A 21,944-nucleotide genomic window follows, 5' to 3' on the forward strand; every position below is an offset into this window, starting at 1 on the left:
TTTGACTTAGTAAAGCAGCTTCCTATTTAGGGAAAATGATTCTTAAGAAATAGCAATAGTACCTGTTTCAAAACTCTGAGTTAAGCAGTTGAACTCAAATGTCTTTAAGCATTGGATGACAGAGGGGAGAGCTTCTTCTAGAAGGGTATATTTCTCAACCATGGCAACTTTAAGCAGTGAGTTGTGAGCATTGAGCAACACAGTTCTAGAAAAAATGTGCTCCATTCATTCATTAGCTTGTAATGCTAATTGCCTGTATAGTACTCCTTGTGCATTGTTCTGAACTCAAGATTCTGAGAGATGCTTTGCTTTGTCATTGCTCTTGTTACAATTTGAGATAGGGATGGGTAATTTAGCTGTAGTAAGATGGAACAATAATGTGATGGAAGGAAGTGGAAGAATTTTAGCCCTTTTTTCTGTTTTGGAGGGATTTGTTTTTAAATATTTGCAGATGCAGCAAACCTTTGTTAAAGATGTTAGTAGCACTTAATTTGACTATCACTGACCTGCCAAAAGCAAAATACTTCTCTGTTATTCCCAAGAAAATTATGTGTCCTTAATTATCAGCAATGAATTTAACATTAGGGAGACTTAAACCTTTACAATAAAATGTGATATTGAAATAACTTTTTGCTTAAAATTAGTAAGCATCCATTTCCCTTAGATTTTTTCAGCAAAAACTAGACTTCCTGTGTTTTAAAACAGTGACACCTAGATTAAGATTATTCACATGCTTGGATATATTTGCCTTCCCCCGATGAACTGTCCCTCATTGGCAACTTTAGTTTTCTATTATGTTGTCTTTTATTGTTGTTTGTGTAATAAGTTATCTGAACTCAGCCAGCTTTGGCTTATTCAATGAACCATGTCATAGCACAATATGTGAAACAGCATGGAAAGTGATAGCTGCAAAGCAAGAAATGAAGCATTTGGTAAAGTTTGTTGTTTAACTATTTCTTATTTTCTTATTTGTATACAGCCAGTCTCCATAGGGACTCATTGCTGAACTGTAAGTTTCACTTTGAGAAATAATACTTTAGATGAGCAGGTTCTGATTCTTTTCTAGCTTCCTCACTTGCACATTTGTTTAGGTATACCTTCTGGGTGTTTTTACCATTCTGAGAACCTCATGTAGATGCATTCTAACATTACAGGAGATCGGTGGGAGGAAGTTAGAAAAATCAAATTAATAAAAGACTAATTTTTAAGATCTTGAACAAATCAAGAAGCTAATGAGTTTCTTCTGACTTTTACGTGCTGGAGAAAAATAGCCTAGTCCTGATCAACTTTCTTTTTCTTAGATTTCAGTAAATAAAAGTTAAGTAACTTTCTTATAAACATTGGCACTGCATGGCCTTTTCCTTGCTGATAGTAACACAGAAGAACCCAGCTTTCCCTAATTTGGTTCTTTCTAAGCTTCCTGAGGATCTTGAAAGATGCACAGATAGTCCTCAACTTATGACCACAATTAAGCCCAAAATTTCTGTTGTTAAGTGAGACATTCATTAAATGAGTTTTTCCCCACAGTTGTTAAGTGTATCTCTACAGCTGATTAGTTAGTTACTCAGTTGTTAAGTGAATCTGGCTTTCCCATTGACTTTGCTTGTCAGAAGGTCTCAAAAGGTGATCACATGACCTTGGGACACAGAATTCATAAATATGAATCAGTTGCCAAGCATCTGAATATTGATCACATGATCTTGGGGATGTTACAAAGGTTGTAACTGTGAAAAACGGTCATGAGTCACTTTTTTCAGTGCCATTATAATGTTGAATAGTCACTAAATGAATTGTTGTAAGTCAAGACTACCTGTAATTTTGTAATATCTAGAGTCTGGGTTAGGAAGACTTGAAATTACCCATCTGCCACAGTGTATAAGTTCTAGGACAGACATGTCAAACACAAGGCCCGGGGGCCGGATCCGGCCCGTGAAGTGGTTTCATGTGGCCCGGGAAGCCATCCTGGAAACAGTGAGGGAACGGCCCCCACTGCCTTGGCCCTGGCCTAGAGACCCTCCTCCTGCCAGAGACCCTCAGATCTGTCCCACTCCTGCCCAGGCCCCCATAGGCACCCTTGATGCCAACAATGTAGAGCTGGCCACGCCCACCCAGCAGGTCATATGCACTTTAGCCACACCCACCCAGTAGGCCACACCCACCCGGGCCACACCCACCAGGCCCCCTGAGGGCAACCGCAATGCTGATGCGGCCCTCAGTGAAATTGAGTTTGACACCCCTGTTCTAGGAACATTATAACAGCATTGGAAAGAGTTTTCTGATCCTGCTGAAGATCTGAATCATTCTGTCAAAAAATGTTAAAATTTGAAGTCTTTGTGACTACCTCAATATGTTTTCATGTTATTTTCTTGGCAGAAATAATTTTTTCCTCCATTCCTGCCAATATTTGAAGAAAACTGTGATTTCTACAACCAGCTTACATTCACAAACCAGGAAGCATCAGGCCTACAAACGATAGATTTCCTTCCAGCTTTATTCTTAAAAAAACAAAATGGGGACTGTCATTTACCTCTGCTCACTACCTTTGTGAAGTTTACACCTGCTGCTTGACTTGACCTCCCTTGACATTTTATATCTTGCCTCTAGAAATATTGCCAAAAGTAGAAAGAGAATCTTTTGTTAAAGCCCTGCCAGCTCCGTTCTCAGTGTGGTACAGTTTGTTCTGTTATAAGAATGAGCCAGTTCAGTGATTCAATGAACACATAGCTGTAAACCTGCAAGTTGTGAAGAGGGTGGGGAAACGTGATAAAAGGCTCTAAGGAAAATAAAGAGGAAAATTTGAAAGCTCAATGTTTTTCTTATGTTGGGTTTGGTACATTTACAACTCTCTATGGCATAGAGGAACTGCAAATCGTGCATATATTCAAAATCAAATTCAAAGTACATTAATAGGTCACTAACTAAACTTACAAATTGGATGTTTTCCACAGTTTGATATGTACGCCTTCTTGGATGGGATAAGCCAAGCTGAAATAACCTCTCAGATTATATTGCAGAGAAAGATCTAGAACTGGCTCAACCAAAAATGTTTGCAAAAGTTACTGCAGGGGAACGACTTTTGAATAGTCGGGAGACTTGAGGCCTGATACCACTAAGTTTTAGAGACAAAAATACACTGCTAAAGAATTCTGTTAAATGGATTTAATCAAAATGATAATTTGAAAGCAAGTTTGGTGTATTGATTAAGGTGCACCAGACTATAAACCAGGAGACGGTGAGTTCTAGTTGCATCTTAGGCACAAAGCCAACTGGATGTTCCTGGGCCAATTCTTCTCTTTCAGTCCTAGAAACAAGTAAGCCACTTCTGACATCTTGTTGAGGGGCTTGTCCAGTTAGTCACTGGACGTCAACATTGACTTGAAGGATTAAATAAAGAATAAAATAATCTACATTGATTTGAAAAATAAATGTGAATACTGTATTCACTAAGCTTTTCTTTTAGTATAAGCCAATTAGACATTTTTAAAACTGGATGCCATCTACAAAGCACAACTGGATATTTACTGATACCAATGTTAATTTGAAATTAATTCAGAGCCAGAGTTTGCACAATGCCGTCACATGTAAACTCATTTTTCTCCTTTTCTAATGGTTCATTTGGTCATTAGAATGGATGTCCTGATTTTAAGTTAGATTTCAGAGAAATTTAATAGGATTTTTCTTTGTTGCTATAAACTATTTCCACTCATTTTAATTATATTTAGAAGGCATTCTGGTTTATAGTGTCTTTGTGATATCAGTCATATTTGTTAGATTAGAGGCCAGAGGTAACAGTATTCAATTCCATTTCCAAATATTCAAGTTCATTGAAGTTCAGGATGGCTACTTTAAGAAATAGTCCTATTACCACCACATATTACAAATAAAATCGGAGGCTAAGAAAGCTGTAGCCTCCCCTATGTGGACTTGCCAGTCAACACAGCCAATGATGTCTGCAATAAGATATCAGCATAATAAAATATGCAGTCTCTCTCCTGAAATGTCATATATAATGATATAGAGTATTGGGCACCAGGGACTAGTTCCATGGAGACAAGTTTTTCCATGGACCGGAGGGGGCATGCTTTCGCATGCTGCCTGCACAGCCCAGTTTCTGGTGTGCCTCAGACCGGTGCCAGTCCACAGACCAGGGGTTGGCTTGGGGACCCCTGATATAGAGTATAATTATATAGTTCCTAATTCTTTTTTTTTTGAGTGGGTGTGCAAGAAAGCTATACTTCTCTAAATTTGTTCCCTATATGAAAGACAAAGGAAGAAGATGAAGAGCAATTAATAAATCACAAATCTCAATAAGAGTTATGTGAAATATTTTCTGGAGCTTAGAAGACATGCTAATTATTTTTTTAAGTGAAATCAAAACCAACAGCTTAATCTTTGTACTATTGACCTCCTAATGAATGTAACACATGGAATGTGGTATTCCCTTGAATAAATCTGTTGATTTGATTTGATATTAATTCCTATTTTTATCGGTTTGGTTACTCTGTGCTTGGAGAAAGGGCTTAAGCCTCTCTATAACAGAAATAGAAATAGAAGTACTGAAACTTGAATACTAAAACATGAATACTATCCCTGATGTTTGCTAAAAAGAAGTACCATTAAATGGAACTTTTACTGTAACTTTCAGTTTCAATATTACATTGCTTGAAATAAGGCTAAACAATAGTGTGTCTTACATGGGAACATTGCCTGGCTTGCAAAATGGCACAAATAGGGTAAGGAGGCATTCTCCATCGTTGTGTGTATCTGGCACAGATGTATATATTGAAAGATTAAAGAGCCCAGTCAGTGGTTTTATTTAAAACATGTAAAACTTTTTTAAACTGCCAAGGCAAGGAAATAAAAATAATTTAATAAGAAACAGTGTACATGCAACCAAAGCCACCTACCAAGCTTCATAACTGAGCTGGATTTGAACCTGGGATTTAAGCAATTCTTGTCCAGCTCTCTAATCTCTATACTAAGAGGATAGGCAATGTTGTGGTCTCTTCCAGTCCTGTGTTTCTCAGATTCATCGCACTAAAGTTAGATAAACCAGCGGTCTCCTTTGTTGTATAGCAACTTCATATTGTCATGTTAGAGTGAATCAATCCTACGTTTTAGTAACTGTAGTCTGTTGTGCTGTGAAACTGTAATATTGTTTTCAGTTGTGTAGTTCTCTTACAACTATGCAAATTCAGAAGCTCCATTAGCCTATTAATCAAAAGCATTCAATGATGATTGGTCTGATTAGGACACAACTCAAGTTGCAGAAGTGAGGCTGCGCCAGGTTTTTGACTGTGATTATATAACTGTTCCAGGGGAAACAGAAATGTACAAACAGTCCTTTTGATTACACTTTAATGCGTTGTCGCTGTGCTTTAGTTCAAGCTAACTTTAGATGCAATGGCCTAGCAAATATTAACTCTGAGGGAATAAGGTTGGGCTGTTGAAAAATTTCAGATTAAACATGCCATTGTCTAGTTAAATTTAACTTCCTTTTTAAAAAACAAAACAAAACAAAACAAAACACCCTGATTGCATTTGAGGTCTTTTTAGAATGGGACATTACACTGTTCCACTGAGAAATTATATCTTTTATATCAATAGAGGCATTGGATAGGGAGGGTAGGAGGAAGAGGAGGGAGGGGGAAAGGAGGGATAGGTTCTTTGTCGGAAGCTTTCCAAAGTTGTTTGGGAAGTGGATGACCAATAAATTAAATAAATAAATGGTCTGCCAGCTATAAGTTTAGTCATAGGGTATTTTGATTTTGGGGTTCATTTCAAGTTAATGGAGCTTATCATATGACCATGGGGATGCTGTAATGGTTGTAAGTGTGAAAAATGGTCATAAGTCCCTTTTTTTCAGTGCCATTGTCACTTTGAACAGTTACTACCTGTATTGCACCAATAACGTAGAATACTACATCCAGTTCTGGTCACACCAATGCAAAAAAAGAGATTGAGATTCTAGAAACAGTGCAAAGAAGAGCAACAAAGATGATTAGGGGTCTGGAGGCTAAACAGCATGATGAATGGAACTAGGTATGTCTAGTCTAGCAAAGAGAAGGGCCAGAGGTGACATGATAGCAGTCTTCCAATAGTAACTGCCACAAAGAGTAGGGGGTTGACCTCTACCCAAAGCAATGGGTAGAAGATTATCGAAGAGAGATCCAGTGTATAAATTTTCAGACAGAATAATTAATCAGTGGAACAGCTGGCCACCAGAAGTTGTGGATGCTCCATCACGGGGGTTTTTCAAGAAGAGATTGGACAACCGTTTGTCCAGAGTAGAATAGGTTTTCCTGCTCGAGCAAGGGGTTGGACTAGAAGACCTCCAGCATCCCTTCCAACTTCATTATTCCGTGACTTTTTTCCTTTCTCCTGCTCCCACTCATTTTTATATACTGTGTGGTTCGTTTCATGCAGTCTACAATCTCCCCCTTCCTAATTGCGCATCACTAAATTATTTTAAGCCTCCCCTGCCAGAAACCCCCACATTGGTCCTAGTTGTGCCTTTTAGCAGAGTTAATTGTTGCAACCACATATCTTATGTGGGGATGCTTTAACCTGGCATCATTCCCCTGGTATCTGAAATAGACTGGGCACTAGCAGCCTATTATACTTTACCTTTGCCTTATTGGCAAAGGAAGAAAAAAACAAACAAAAAATAAAATAATTTTCATAGTGCCGTCTTGTGGCACGAGGAAATCAGCCTCCCTTTCTTTTATGAACAATCTCATAAAATATAGACAAAATTAACTGGGGAAAAGGGGAAAATGGAAAAGTAAACGTTCTTTTTTTTTAAAAAAAACTTTAGCCACATGCAGAACAATCGCATGGAGGAAATAAAAACAGGGCATAGACAAGGTCACAGACAAGAGAATTGCCAATGGAAAAAAACTATAATTCTGAGTAGACTATGAAACGATATTGGACAGTTACCTAAGACGATTGCTAAGGATCCATCAGGGAAATATATATCAGGGATAATGGAGACAAAAAACCTACTCATATGTGTTCCCAATTAAAATTAATCTTATGCAATATTTCTAGCTCAAACGTAATACATATTCCTTGGAAATAAGCAGATTCTTGAAGTAAACATTTCTTGCTTGCTTTTCTGGATCTTTCAGATTCGTGTAGATTGAAACTTAATTAGTGTAATATTTCTTAGTTCCATTCCTAGCTCTGGTACATGGCTTCTTTCTTGGATTTTAAAGGTAAAGGTTTTTTCTCTACAGAAGGGATGGGAAGGAATCTCTTTTTGCTGTGTGCCAAGGTAAGCATCCTTCCCTCCAGAATGGTAGGGTCCCGATAGGGATCTATCTGACAAAGAGGTTCCTATTGGAGGCAGAGGAATGTGCTTTGAGGAAGTCTGTGGTCTATGGGACATGCATCTGTTAGTCTGGCTTACTTCTGCACAACAGGGCTCCACATAGAAGAGCCAACAGTATAATGTTCTAAAGATAACATATTGGGTCCATACTTCTTTTACTAAAGTGTGGCATGGGGTACAAATCAATTTCCCTTTAGATGTTAAGATTACCACTGATAATGCTGGCTGGGGCTGTTGAGGACAGAAGGTCAACAAAGTCTAAAAGGTTACTGAATGCTGACGTAGAAATAGTGCCTACAAACTAGAGTGTTGCTCGTGGAAAATCCTAAGGCATCATCGTTTGCATTTAGTTTGGCAATCTGTTTTGTATTTGGTTCTGATTTGAATTCTAGAAAAGCAACTTGATTCAGTATGCTTATATGATTGAGAAATAAAAGCTGTATGATTATACTTGTGTAAGGATTTCATAGTCTTTGATTAACATATTGTTCCTTTGTTTTTTAGATTCAATGGCCGACCCAAGTGGTTGTTCCAGTTCTTGACATACCTATATCTGGGATCATGGATTTGCTTAAATTTACTCTGCAAACTTTATTCACAAAATAATATTTGCCTACTAAGCTTTGATTGTATTCACTGGTTGCAATAATGGCCAGCAAAAGGAAATCTACAACACCTTGCATGATACCGGCAAAAATGTTGGCACCACAGAAATCAACTTCAGTTGGAGTAAATGATGAAGGAACTCATCAAACATTTATTCCCAGTACTCTACCTAATTGTGATACCACTGTTATTAATAACGGTTGTGGGACCTTGTCCAATGGACACAATGGAATTATAGACAGCACTTCTTATAGATGTACAGGTTGCAATTTCGCTACTCAAGAAATTAATCAGTTCCTTAGTCACCTTGATTCTGACCACATAGACTTTAGTAAAGACCTTTCCTTTTTGTGTGTGAAATGCAATTTCTTGGTAAAGAGCCATGATGATCTTTCTCATCACAATGCAGAGCACCATGATGGAGAAACAAACTTAATCTGGAATGTAGTGAAACAAGCTAACCACATGATTGTGGAACAGACTACTGGAAATATCATCAGTGCTAGTCAGGACCACTTGGGGGAGATTCCTGAGGAAAGTCAGGATAGTCAAGCTGAAATTATTATTACCAAAACGCCTATTATGAAGATAATGAAAACAAAACCAGAAAAAAAAATCCACACACTGAAAGAAAATATATCTAGTAAATCAATCAGGGATGTAGAGACAAAAGGTGAGCTGTCATTTACCAATGGATCAATGCCGGTTAGCCAATCTGTCAAATCAACCTCTGTTGTAAATGGGTCAGTAGTTGGAAATATACCTGTTTTACAAGCAGGCATAACCCAACTTGTGCAACTGCAACAGCAAGCACAAGTTCACCAGCACTTGCCAACATCAAAATCCCTCCCTAAGGTAATGATTCCCTTGAGTAGTATTCCAACTTACAATGCAGCAATGGATTCTAACAGTTTTCTTAAAAACTCTTTTCATAAGTTTCCTTACCCCACCAAAGCTGAACTTTGCTACTTGACTGTTGTGACCAAGTATCCAGAGGAGCAGCTGAAAATCTGGTTTACAGCCCAGAGGTTGAAACAGGGTATTAGCTGGTCACCTGAGGAGATAGAAGATGCACGGAAAAAAATGTTTAACACTGTGATTCAGTCTGTTCCCCAATCCACTATTACAGTGTTGAATACACCTTTAGTTGCAAGTCCTAGTAGTGTTCATCATCTCATTCAGGCCAGTTTGCCTGGTCATTCAGTTGGAAAGCCTGAAGGAGCAAGTGGTATGCTGGTCACTCAACCAATAATAACTAATGGACTTCAGGGAACAACTTCATCTCATGCAATAGCTGTAAACTCCATTCCAAAGACCCAGATAGCTAAGCCTCCAACCACTGTGTCAGCTTCCAGTATTGCGTCAACTGTGAAGGTAGGTAGTGCTGCTCAATCAAAATTTTCTGCTTGCCCAAACATCTCTTCACAAGCATTCTTAGATCCTAACTTATTAAAAAATAAGAAGTCTTATGAACAGTTGTCTGCACTGAAAGAGAGTTTCTGTAAGAATCAGTTCCCTGGCCAAACTGAAGTTGAGCGTCTAACAAAAATCACAGGACTTAGCATCAGGGATGTTCGAAAGTGGTTTAGTGATAGGAGGTATCACTATAGAAATATAAGAGGCAACAAATATGTGCTTGGTGGGGATAGCACAATAATAATAGACTCTGTACCTGAAATTACCTTTACCACTTCACCAAAAACAACCACAGGGTTAACTTCCACATCAGCAGCAACACCTGTTCACACACCAGCACGTCGGCAATCCTGGCACCAGACCCCTGATTTCTCCACTGCAAAATATAAGGAAAGGGCCCCAGAACAACTCAGAGCTTTGGAAAGCAGCTTTGCACAAAATCCCTTCCCTTTAGAGGAGGAAGTAGACCGTCTGAGAAGCGAAACTAAAATGACAAGGAGAGAGATTGACAGCTGGTTCTCAGAGCAAAGAAAAAGACAAGCAGACAAAGAAAGAAAACGACCAGCAGATGAGGATGCTGAGGAAGAGTCCATAGAAGAGGAGGAGGATTTGGATGACTGCAGAGCATCAAGTGAAAATGGTTCCCTGGATGAAGCTGGGAGTTCTCAAATACCAGGTGAACGTAAAGTGAACCCAATAAAAATCAACCTTAGAAACTTTAAAGTGACAGAATCAGAAGGGAAAAGTGAGTTGGCAGCTTCGGGTGCCCAAGCAACAAGAGAGAATTCTCCTAGCAGGGCACAGAAACCCAGGCTCAGCTTTAAAAAGACTGCTCAGCAGAGGCATTTGCTTAAGCAATTGTTTGTAAAGACACAACGTCCTACTAATGAACAGTATGACCAAATATGTTGTCAGACTGGACTTCCCAGGGTTGAAGTAATTCGCTGGTTTGGAGACAGCCGCTATGGTTTAAAAAATGGAAATCTGAGGTGGTATGAAAACTACAAAAAAGGTATTTTTCCCAAAGGCCTATCAATTTCCACCGAGGTCAGCCAGGAAGTCCTCCAAGACTATTTTCAAAAGAACAAGGTTCTATATGAAGATGATCTCCAAGATCTCTGTGAAAGGACTCAGATGACCACCTCGCAGGTTAAATTGTGGTTTACTGAAAGACTAGGGGAAGAAAGCAAAGCAGGATCTGATGCAGGCAGTGATAGTCGGTCCCCAAGTCTTGGTGATCCAGCCCATAGTCAAAAGGAAACTTACGATACTTTTTCTGAAGTTTCTGAGAACAGTGAATCTTGGGAACCTGGAGGTCAAGATGGAAGCTCAGAATTTGGAGATACCGATAGTCATCTGCCTGCAATACATTCTGGTGAGTGGTTTTGCATTTTTTCATTAATGTTTTTGTTAACTTGGCCTTATTTTTGTTAAACTACTACATAAGAAATGCATTTAAACAAAACTGGGAAAATGAACAAAACTATTATGAGATAATTTGCTACTCTTTTTTTAAAAAAAGGATTAATAGGAAAGAGGAATGAAAACAGGATCCTAAGCTATCTTAAGACATTGCTTGCGCATATAATGCTTTATGATTATTTTCTGTCATGCTGAGTGGAGGGCAATAAAAGTTACCCCATTCCTATAAGAGTAACAAAGTCATTTGTGTTCCATTGAGGTTGTCTGAAGTCCTAATTTTGGGATAATTGTAGTTTGGATGGAAATCTAAACAGCAATTTGTTTGTTTACCTTTGTTTTCTTGATAGATTTATTTATTTATTTAATCCCATTTATATCCCGCCCTTCTCCGAAGACTCAGGGCGGCTTACAATTTAAAGCACAAATCAATGTGCTTAGCAATAGCCTTCATTCTATGTATATGCCTGCTTATTAGGGCTTTTGCCCCCCCCCCCAAGCGGCATTGTTACAAAGTCAGCTTATTGCCCCCAACAATCTGGGTCCTCATTTTACCTACCTCGGAAGGATGGAAGGCTGAGTCAACCTTGAGCCTGGTGGGATGCAAACCTGCACTAATTGCAGGCAGCTGGTGTTACTTAAGGAGGCATTAGCCCACTGCTCCACCAAAGCTAAAGTTCTGTGTGGGCATTCCCTTTTCATATTTAACAATTGCACTGGTTCAGCCATCTCTTCATTCTTGCTAAAAGTGTGTTTGGTAAGGCAGTATTTGTAGGCTCCTGTTATGTATATCCAAATTCTCCCAGTGATGTGAACATATGAACAATGAGGCTTCAACACAGGGAAAAGAAGAGCTTTACATTAGTGCCTTTGTGTTATACTCATTTCCTTTCAACACTCATTAGACCCTCTAAAATAACATTATTTTATTATTATTATTATTATTTTGAAGAAAACAAGAGAAAACTGGCATGCTGCAAAGCAAATCATCTGCCTCTAGTGATTTTTATTTCCAAGAATGCCCATTACTTTCTTGGAAAATAAAAAAAGTTTGGTGAGAACAGCACAGAACCTGGAAATGTGCCAACTTCTCCTCCAAAACGACAAAAGCAAACTTTGAACATCTTCAGGAAGGGAAGAATGGATGTCAGGCAACAAAATTATCACTTTGTCTTCTGAAAAAATGTCTTTAACTGATCAGGTCCACAGTGACGAGCACTTTGAGTCCATATTATGCTTTCAACGTGTGAAATGTGTCTACTGGCCCCCAGTAGCATGGAGAATCCTCTTCTGTATCTCTCTCCTTGAATGGTTATTTGGGAGGGTCGGGAAGAATCTGGGGTTTAGTTGCAGCTTTCCATATGATTGTTCATGTGACAGGAGTGTCTGAATAGAGACTATATAAATACTGTGTAAATCATTTGATCTTTAATCCTTAATTTGTATATTACAATTTGTAATAGCACATTCTAACAACGATTGAAGTTTCAACTACAGGGAGACAATAAAAAGAGAAGAAAAAGAGAGAATCTGGGGTGACATGAATATGAGTGGTTGAATCATTAGAGAATTCAGCTAGAGATATAATAACAAAGATGGGTTTTAAGGTAAATCTTGTTGGATAGAAAGAGGACTGCATATATAATTCAGTACTGAATTATGGAATTAGAATTGTATAGGATTTAGGATCTGAATTTGAAATAAAGTAGAAATGATCCACTAGTTAAGAGAACTGCAAATTTTTAGGGTTTGAAGATGGAAAAGTAAGAAGCAAAAATCAAGCAGGGATTACAAGTTTGGAAACACAGCTGAGGAAAAAAAATAACCACCCCCTCCATAATATGAGGCCTTGGTTTTAAAGCACAATTTTCCATAAACTCTCTCCTTTTTCTCAGAGCAGTTGAGGTCATGGTGACTTCCCCCACCCCCAGTTGTCTCTCTTGGCCCCTTTGCTTGCTAATTCATCCAATACTGTAGAACACATTGTGACACATGTATATATTGCTTTCAGAAATGGACTGAACCACCACTGCCTTCGCTTGAACAGTCGGCCAACATTGTAAAAACCTAGCAGCTGTGGGTCACTCTGAATCTTTGTTGAAGATTGTAATGCCAAGATGTTCTTTTCATGAAGCACAATTTGAATTTGGAGGTCGCAGGGAAGACATCAATAAAGAAAACTGTAAGGTTTGGGTTGTGGGAAGTCTAGTATTCTGTTTTATAATTTAGGAGAGTGTTCACCAGATATTTGCCTTCAGGCTTCAATTAGTGGACACTGTCTTTTGAACTTCATATTCATATGGAACCAGCTTGTTAATGCCAGCAACCAGCCTCACTGCATTGAATCATGCATCTGAAAAATTGTGTTAAACATTCTTTTTTTTTATAGAAATGAGCTATCATTTGTACAACATATTCTAAATATTTTCGGTGTTTGTTCTTTGAATGCTCCATCTTTGCATTTACTGTATTCTCTTTACATTTTAATCTCTAGATTTTGCAGATTTTAAAAATACAGTAAAAACCTTGATCTAACAGGCCTTTTGAGCATAAACAGAGGCTGTTGATACCTGAATTGATGTCATTCGTGGTGGTGGTTGGTACCTAATTTGTCATTTAGGTAATCTGCAATATTGGAAATGATGTAAATGCAATCATTTGCAGCAAAATCGCCATTCTGAAGGATTGAAACCATTTTCTGTTGTGTGTAAAATCTATCAAACTCAGAGCCATTGAACTGAGGATTTGCTATAGAGGTTGCAGTCTATGTTCACTTCTCCAAGAGTAAATCCCAAAAAATCAATGCAGCTTCCTTACATACAGTGGTGTTATGTCACAAGACAATCTGTGACCTATTGTGTCATCCTTTACAAGAAAGGTGGTACAGCCTTGTGTGACAGAATAAGCATTAAATTTTAGGTTGACCATATAGTTTTTACCTCAGTGCTAGATGTCTACATGATCATTTAAGGAGAAGATGATAAAATAATTGTAGTTTCAAATGAACTTCAATAGATCAATATTTATTTACCTAAACAGATAGTCATAATGACCACAGGAAGGCAAAAAAAAAAAAAACCAGGGATCTCAGGAACAACTTTTGATTTCCTGCCATCTTCCTCATAGACTTTGCTTGTGGGAAGCTGGCAGAAAGTCAGAAATCATGATCACATGATGCAAGGATTCTGCAATAACACAACTTTGTGAAAAAAATGGTCTGAAATCGTGGACATTTCAGTTCCACAGGAGTAATGGCTTCTGCATTATTTTACATATTCTTTAATGTGTACCTTGATTTAAAAACTTGCATAATGCACGATTTGGGCTAACTTGAGTGTAGAAACAAACAGATAAATGCAATGAGAATTTTAATAGTGTACAGATAGGGAAGGCTCTGGTGAATAGTATTTCTAATTTCATGCATAAAATTACAAAATGAAATTGGGTACTATAACAATCTTCACCAAATTTCATGTGCATAGAAGCAAATGAATGTTTCTTTTAATGCATTCCAGAAACCAAAAGGGTTGAAATTTAGGTCTTTTGTGTGTGTGAGAGAGAAAACAACACATCATAAAAATAAAAACACCCTCGTGGATGTCATCTATTAGCAGATGTTCATTAAGCATGAGCCCTGTAACATTTTATGATTTGAAAAGGCACCCCTTAGTCCCCAAATTTAGTTATTAACTTTGCTGAGTTTTCAGGATTGTAAATGCTAAACTCTGCCTGTTTTATTATTAATTGCAAATACATTTGCTAATTTTATCAATACTGTAACAGGAAAATATAACCCTCTCAAATAGCTGTGATCAGGAAAGCATTCAGTTTGCAGTATACACAATTTCTTTTTTTACATATAGATCAGAATTGTATTGGATTCCAGCACTTGCATCACGAAAGTGCACTGTCTGTATTTTTAACCTTTACTGCTTTCTCTGGCTATTCATAAGCTAGAAAAAAACCTGAAAAGCTTCAAGCTTTGCTAAGTTCATAATACACTTAAACATATATACTTGTAATAGGCATGCATTTTTGTCTTCACTATTCATTATTTTGGAAAAAATACTACTAAATTATTTTAATAATGTGGAAAGTTAGAATATAACATGCTAGGGCTAATTACTGTTGATAAGAAATGTTTTAGATGGTTCATTTGGTGGCGTTACATTTTCCCAGAGTTCTGGTGGGTAGAGCCTGGTTTTGGTCAGATCCATCTCCTGATGGTCTTTTTCCCCAAAAAGGTTAACTTGCCTTAAATCAGCTTCTACAAACCCTGGAAACATTCTAAATATATGTTCAAATTCCAGATTTCCCTGGCCAGGGTGACCATTGCAATTCTGAGAGTTGTAATCCATTTATTTGAGTCTAGTGTAGTTTTTCCCAGTTTGGTACTATAGGTTGTAGAAGAGGTGAGTTCTAATGCAACCTATTTGGGAGGCATCAGATGGGGAAAGGTTCTTGTATTTGTCTTTTTTAGTTTTTTTTCTCAAGAAGCCTTAGGATGTGTCATGCAAACCTACATGTGTACAATATATTATTTGCCACTGAGTTCAGTTTAGCAAGGGACTGTCAGGATGGAAATAAGTATGCTAAAACTTATTTAAAATTTTTTAAATGCCACCATTGATGCTGCAAAACCAGAAAGTGTACATGTATGCACATACACTGTTTCAGGTATAAAAACTTTATATTCTTTCATGTTTGATGTCACTTCTCCTAATCTGTCTTTCTTCAAGGAAAAAAATGTTTTGTTCAAATGCATTTTAATTTGGCTTTCTTTAATTGCACAGATAAATCCATATGCTGAAAGAAGAATATAATTGTAGCTCTCCTCCTTACCATGTTTAAAAGCTATCCATGGCTCACAGATGTCTTTCTACAAAGGCGACTTGTTATCTGATATTTATTCTTGAGGGAACCAAACTAGCATGCACGTCTTTGAGAACAAAGAATTTGGCTTCTAGGTGTGGGAAGGCTCCAGAAGGTTTCTTGTATTGCAGGAGTGCCAAGATCTATCTACCTGTTACTTCTATTGGCTTTTTTCAAAATATGTGTTACTTGTAGAAATTGAAAACGACTTTGCTCAGAGCAAGTTACCCTTGCTAATGGATAGGAGCTGGAATAGTAGGAGGTGGGACCTAATTTGTTTTTACAGGAAAACCATCAGACAACAACTACAGACATTTGTGAGCTATTTCCACTGGAATGACAACAGACCTGCAGTTTCCAAATGAAAAAGCAATGTTGGTCAGTTCAGTGGAATTGATAGAGGAGCAGTTCTCTCTTTTCTCTCCAAACATGCTGGTTTGTTTTCAATATATACAAAGTACATATGTTCAGTTAGTTTATTCATAGCATCCATATAAAAATCATACATACACAGATGACTGTGTAATTGGGAAATCCATTCAACTCTTTGAGGATGCATTTGGGATGCATTTAAAGCATTGCAAGCATGTTCAAATTAGCTATCTCCAGATTTTATTCAAGGAAGGCAGCATGGTGCTCAACCTGGTTTATTTGGAAAACAAGAGCCATTGATATTGGAGCAACTCAATATCTCATGTTGGTTGGATCAAAGCAGCCAGGCTTTGTGGCAAATTTAAAACCATGTACATGAATTGCAGGACATAAATTTCTGCCCTAACTTTGGGCAGAAGAGATCAGAGTGAAGATAGCAAACATAATTAAATGGACATCTGTCTTACAGAAGTATCAAAGTATTTCTGGCATAGGGAAGTGTGTCATGTGCTTGCTTGTGATAAAGTTGCTACACAATGAAAGTAATAAATCAGTAGTACAGACACATGCTTACATGTAACAACTAGTTTTGATCCTAAAACAGTGCAGAGTCCAACAGTGGCACTGACCTAGGTTGAAATGCAGTCTGATAACTTGGATTCACTGAATAAACAAATGTACACATTATGATGGATAGGATACATTTACTTGAACCAATAACTTTTTTCTTACATGTATATTCCAGTGAGCCCTTACTGCATATCTATCTATCAATCAATATATCTATCTATCTTACATCCAGGGAGGTTGTACTACCATGACCTGGCAGAATCTATGCAGCTCAAATTCATTTAACATCCAGGCTTTGGATGTGCAAGACAGTGTTACTTAATAGGAAATTAGTATCTATGGTAAATGCGTTATCTTGGTTTCTTTGTCTAGCAAAAAGTGCAGTTTTGAAGCAGAATTTTAAGGGTAGATTTTGATCTCTTCTCAGTGGTTTTGCAGCAGCATTTCTTGTCACAGGAAGCCACACAACAATGCATAAGGCTTTACATGACAAGATCAAGTACTGAGTTAGATTTAAGTATATAAAGAAATTGGTACAGTGGTAGATTACATTGCTTGCATTTTGAATATTCTAGGTCAGTCCCTTGCATTCTAAGAAGGGTTGAAAGACCCAAGCCAGAAACTAGATAACTATAGATAGCCCTTGCTTCAGAATCATTCAGCAACTGTTCAAAATTACAACAGCACTGAACAAAGGGACTTATGTGCCCAAAATTATAGCCATTGCAGCACCCTGCAGTCATATGATTGTGATCTGGGTTTAACTTATTCCGAGAGCTCCACAATTGTGATTGGCACTTAAAATCTTCTCTGCCAAAAGTCAATGTAAAAGCCAGCAGGGAAAGTTGCAAGCTGCTGCCGGCTGTTGATATCACTTCCTCTGGAGCCTGGGGATTGGCTGAAGAAAAGGTCCATCGAGAACCATTTTGGAGACAGACTTTTTTTTAGCCAGCCTCTTTGAAAGTGGAAGGGCTGCCTGCCAGATTGATTTCACCCCATGCAGGATGGAGTCTGTTTGCTAAGCAACCCTGTCGCTCTGAAAGATACTAGCTGAAAAAGTTTGTGCTGAAAGCCAAGTGGGATTTTGGCACAGGGTGTTTGCAGTAAGGGGCATTTGCAGCCAGGTTGGCTCCAAGGGCCCCATGCTGCAAGTGCCCATGCATCTTGCTTAACAGCCCCAATGACTTACGACCAAAATTGTGCTTGTAATTCAAAGAATATAGGAACAGTACTGCTAGTGACATTGGCCTGCCTCTTTCAGCCTTGTGCCCTTCCTACAGGTTAGAGTACAATTCTTATGTTCCTGAGCCAACAGAACTGGAGGACATGTTGCAGGAATATTTTTAGAGAATAATGAGCTAAATTGGTGTGTATTTAAATTACTGTAAGTAATTATATCCCGGTTAAAGGGAACATGATTTTGGCTGGAATATGGACATGGTAGATCTACCCAATCAAACAAAAGTTAATTATGAAATAACCTGAATCCTTGGTGCTAATTAATATTAACATCCAATTAATAACAATTTTTGTATTGCATTTTATTCATTAAATTGAATAAATAAATCAGAGTAAATAGAAGTTGTGGTCAAAAGGGCCTTTGCACTGGTACATTTCTTCAGTCACTCACTCATGCCCTACTTACCTCATGATTGGATTAATGTAGCACACTTTACATGGAACTGCCTTTGAAGACCATATGGAAGCTACAGATGATCCAGAATGCAGCAGCCCAAACAGTGACAGAGGTGCTATCTTATAGGCATGTGATCCAGATGCTTCATGGTTAACACTTGGCTTCTGGGTTAAATTTAAGATGCTGGTTATCAACTTTAAAGGCCTTTAAGGGATAGTCCTGGCTGAGGCCTCTTATCTACAATTGTCTCATCCACCCACTATGGTCCCTCAAGATGGGGATGTTCTGTGTTTCATCATTTAAAGAATATCATCTTGGGAAACAAGGAAGCACACCTCATCTGTTGCAATTCCTATTTTTTGGAATGATGCTTCCTTCAGATATTTGGTCACTATTATCTTTTTTTGTTGTTCAAAAAATCACTAAAAATCTACTTATTCTCCCAATACTTGGGATCAGAGTGGTTGTCTTTTGGTCTGGTGCATCTTGGTTTCGTTTTCTTTTGGTCTCGTCTGTTTTGGGTTTTGTTCTGGAGTTTTTGCTTCTCCAGTTGGTTGTATTTTAATATGTCAGATTTTTTTTAAAAAAAATTAACTACCCAGAGTCACTGAGAACTCAAACGGCCTATAAATCAAATAAATACAGTAAATGGAAAAGTCAGATACTTTTTCAAGTACCAAATTTTTAAATTATTTTTTTTCCATTTTCATTTTTGTAAGACTATTAAAATGTTTTGGTTAGAAGTGTTAGAATTTTAGAGATATGGCAGTGGTTGGCCCATTGCTCCTAATTTTAGGTGGGTCCAAAAAGGTATATGGAAGCTGCCAGGTTCATATAGACTTTTACATCATGATTTTGATTATTTAATTTTAAATGGGGAAAAAAACCCACCTTCATTGAGCGATGGCAATATTTTGCATACAATATGCAGTGCAAATTGTTAGGGAGCACATACAGGTTAAGAGTCATGTATCAGGACAAAACACAGCCGAGTGTAGTCAGGGACATACTTTGGACCAAACAAACCTGCCTCAGTAACTCCAAGAATTCTAGTGTCGTTTTCACCAGGACCGAAGTAAGCAATTATTTCATCAACATTTGGAACAGTTCTATTAGGTTGCTACTTGAGAATACAACAGAGACAGCAAAACCTGGTGGTGTTGCTTAAAGTTTAGACTACATTAAAATCACTGGATGGATTTTCTTCAGTGTTTTCTATAAAATAGGACTTGCTTTCTGGCCTGCCCAGCCTTTTTCTCAAGCTGTGAGGTGAGGCAATACACAATATAAATTGGCTCAAGTGTGACATTCCATATGTCTCTTTTTAAATGTTTCAAACATGACAGTCTCGTGTTACACCCAGAGTCATTGTGGGCCATTTCTGATATCAGGCTGATCACACACATATGCAGTGTTCCAGATGTGACTTTGCCATCATTTGAAACCTCGAAGGGGCTTCTCTTCACTCCTTGTGATTTTCTTTTCCAAATAAAACAGGCACAGGGACAGATGAAATGTGAGGCTGTGGGGAAATTCTGAACCAGAATGCAAAATGTTTTAGAAGGGGGTTGGAATTTGTTCAGTCGGCACACATTGTCTCTTCATGTGGTATATATTATAGTCATACTTTTATCATTAATTTCATCTGTTCCTGAGACTGTTTTTATTTTGTTTTGCTTTAAATTTAGACTCAGTTCATCCACCCTTTTGGGATAGAAATAGCACATTGTAAAATGGTTAATCACAAGCTGGTGTGCATGAGATTTACAGAGTTAAGTTCTGTCCGCAAGGGCATCTGTTTATTTTGTTTGCAAAGAATCTAGCCTCAGAAAGTGCTAGGTGGTTTTCCCAACACTAGATAAGATTTAGATATAGGAGGAGGAATGAGGGAGCACACAAATTTTCAATTAGTCACCATTTGGTCCCAGGCTCTTCATTAAAAGGTCAAAATAGTATAGTACCGTACGTGCTACAAAAGACAGTCTGAGCAGAACATCTGGGCCAGATGGACACAGTCGAACCTATTCTACAGTAGTTCTCCATCTCATAAGAGCTGATTGGTTTAGGTATACTGTATGTGCTGCCTTTAAATAGAACAAGTTTAGTCAACTGGAATTATAAACCTTGGACAGGTCTACCAAACCATCATTGCTTAGACGTGCCAAGAACTGGATCTATATGCAATATGTCCGCCTAGATTTGCATTTGTTCTTTAGATATTGCATAAGTACTCTTGGATTTCCCTAAAGTTGCAACATGCCTTTTCGAAACAAAAATCCCCAAAACTCTAGATATGTGCCCAGGCTCAGTTTTACTGAATACTTTTCAAAACTTATATTCCTTTTTAAAACCAGGTGCCCTAATGTTGTTAATCATCAGGAAAGCTCTATTCTTAGGCTACAAATACTGTAAGTGAAAAGTATCCCAAAGCAAAATTGCAGAATACTGAATTATCTCTCTTCTCCCCCCCCATCCCCCTACACCCAATCTTACACAGATCCCCCTCGCTTTCCCCAACAATGTTATCTGTTTAGGATAAACTGGGATAAATATCACTTACAGGTGCTTTTGGAGAGCTTTGTAGATACCATCTGTTTTTAGGATGCTTTCTGAAGACAGATGGATAAAGCTTTTTTCATCCTTTGTAAAATTATCTCACTAAGCAGACTGGCTAAGCTCTTTAGCTTCCCAGGCTGATGATAGGAAAACTATTGTAAGTAGGGCTGGGCTAGTACAAACTTCTGTTTATATAGGAGTAGGATTAATTTACAAACTTATGACAAAAATCAATTTTTGTACTTTTGGTAAAACTTTTTTGAAGAAAAGACTGAATCTGTTAATGTGAGTAATGCTAATGTAGTTCTGCAAGAAAGAACCGGCGCCTGGCAAATATGGCGCTGGCTCTTTTTCAGCAACGATGCCACTTCTGCGAAGTGAACTGCGGCAAGTTTCCCTTCATTTTGTATATGTGGCTGTGAGGGTGGGAACGGCTTGCTTATACGTTTTGATGAAATGAGACCTTACTGGTTTTGTCTTAAATAAACAATTGAGAAATAAACAGCTTTCTGAATTTCTTGATGAAATGGGATTTTTGGAGGGGGGAGGTCTGAATAGTAATCATTTTGAATACGGCAGTTGGTTACCTTGAGCTGCCTGTCACAAAATCACCATCAGTGTATTTACAAGTGGATTTGAAAAATGGGGACCTCTGTCTGCTATACACAGCTTTCCAAACTCTAGGAGAGAGCCAAATTAGACTGATATAATCAGAGTCTGTCTAGTTCTCATTGCAACATACTGAATGCAGAGTTGGTAGGCGTGGGATTTTAGTATTCTTACTGAAGGAATAAAGGGTTGATAGCATTTAAATGCATCTTTCTTATAGATCAGTTTGCTACTCAATGGACCTTCATGGTATATTAACTTCAGTACATCTTTTTTACTGTTCTTCAGATATTCTTCCAGTGCTCTTCTTTTTGGTGTACTTGCAACATCCATCTATGGTCCTTGGTAAATTGAGTCTGTCAACTCTAGTGAGTCTGCTTGAAAGAATAGAATGGAATGGAATGAATAACAGAGTTGGAAGGGACCTTGGAGGGCAGCGTATAAATTTAATAAATCTAAAATCTAAATCTAATCTAAGTTCTAGTTGCTTCTTTCCTTGATTAGTCTCCATCCATTGCTTCTTGTCCTGCCTTCAGGTGCTTTGGAGAAAGC

At 37.9% G+C, this 21,944-nt stretch overlaps 1 protein-coding gene across 4 annotated transcripts in view; it reads left to right on the plus strand.

Moving 5' to 3' along the window:
* ZHX3 (zinc fingers and homeoboxes 3) overlaps positions 1-21,285 on the plus strand; it is a 45,059-nt gene extending 23,774 nt beyond the window's left edge. For all 4 annotated transcript variants that reach the window (XM_083358799.1, XM_083358800.1, XM_083358802.1 and 1 more), the window contains 2 exons: positions 7,841-10,733; positions 12,789-21,285. In XM_083358799.1, coding sequence (XP_083214925.1) covers positions 7,985-10,733; positions 12,789-12,799 — 2,760 coding nt within the window. In that variant the 5' untranslated portion in view covers positions 7,841-7,984 and the 3' untranslated portion in view covers positions 12,800-21,285. The remainder of the gene's footprint in view (positions 1-7,840; positions 10,734-12,788) is intronic.
* Positions 21,286-21,944: the final 659 nt, after the last annotated feature.

The sequence above is a fragment of the Vipera ursinii genome, assembly GCF_947247035.1.
Source record: "Vipera ursinii genome assembly, chromosome: 3".
In the NCBI taxonomy this organism is placed as follows: Eukaryota; Metazoa; Chordata; class Lepidosauria; order Squamata; family Viperidae; genus Vipera; species Vipera ursinii.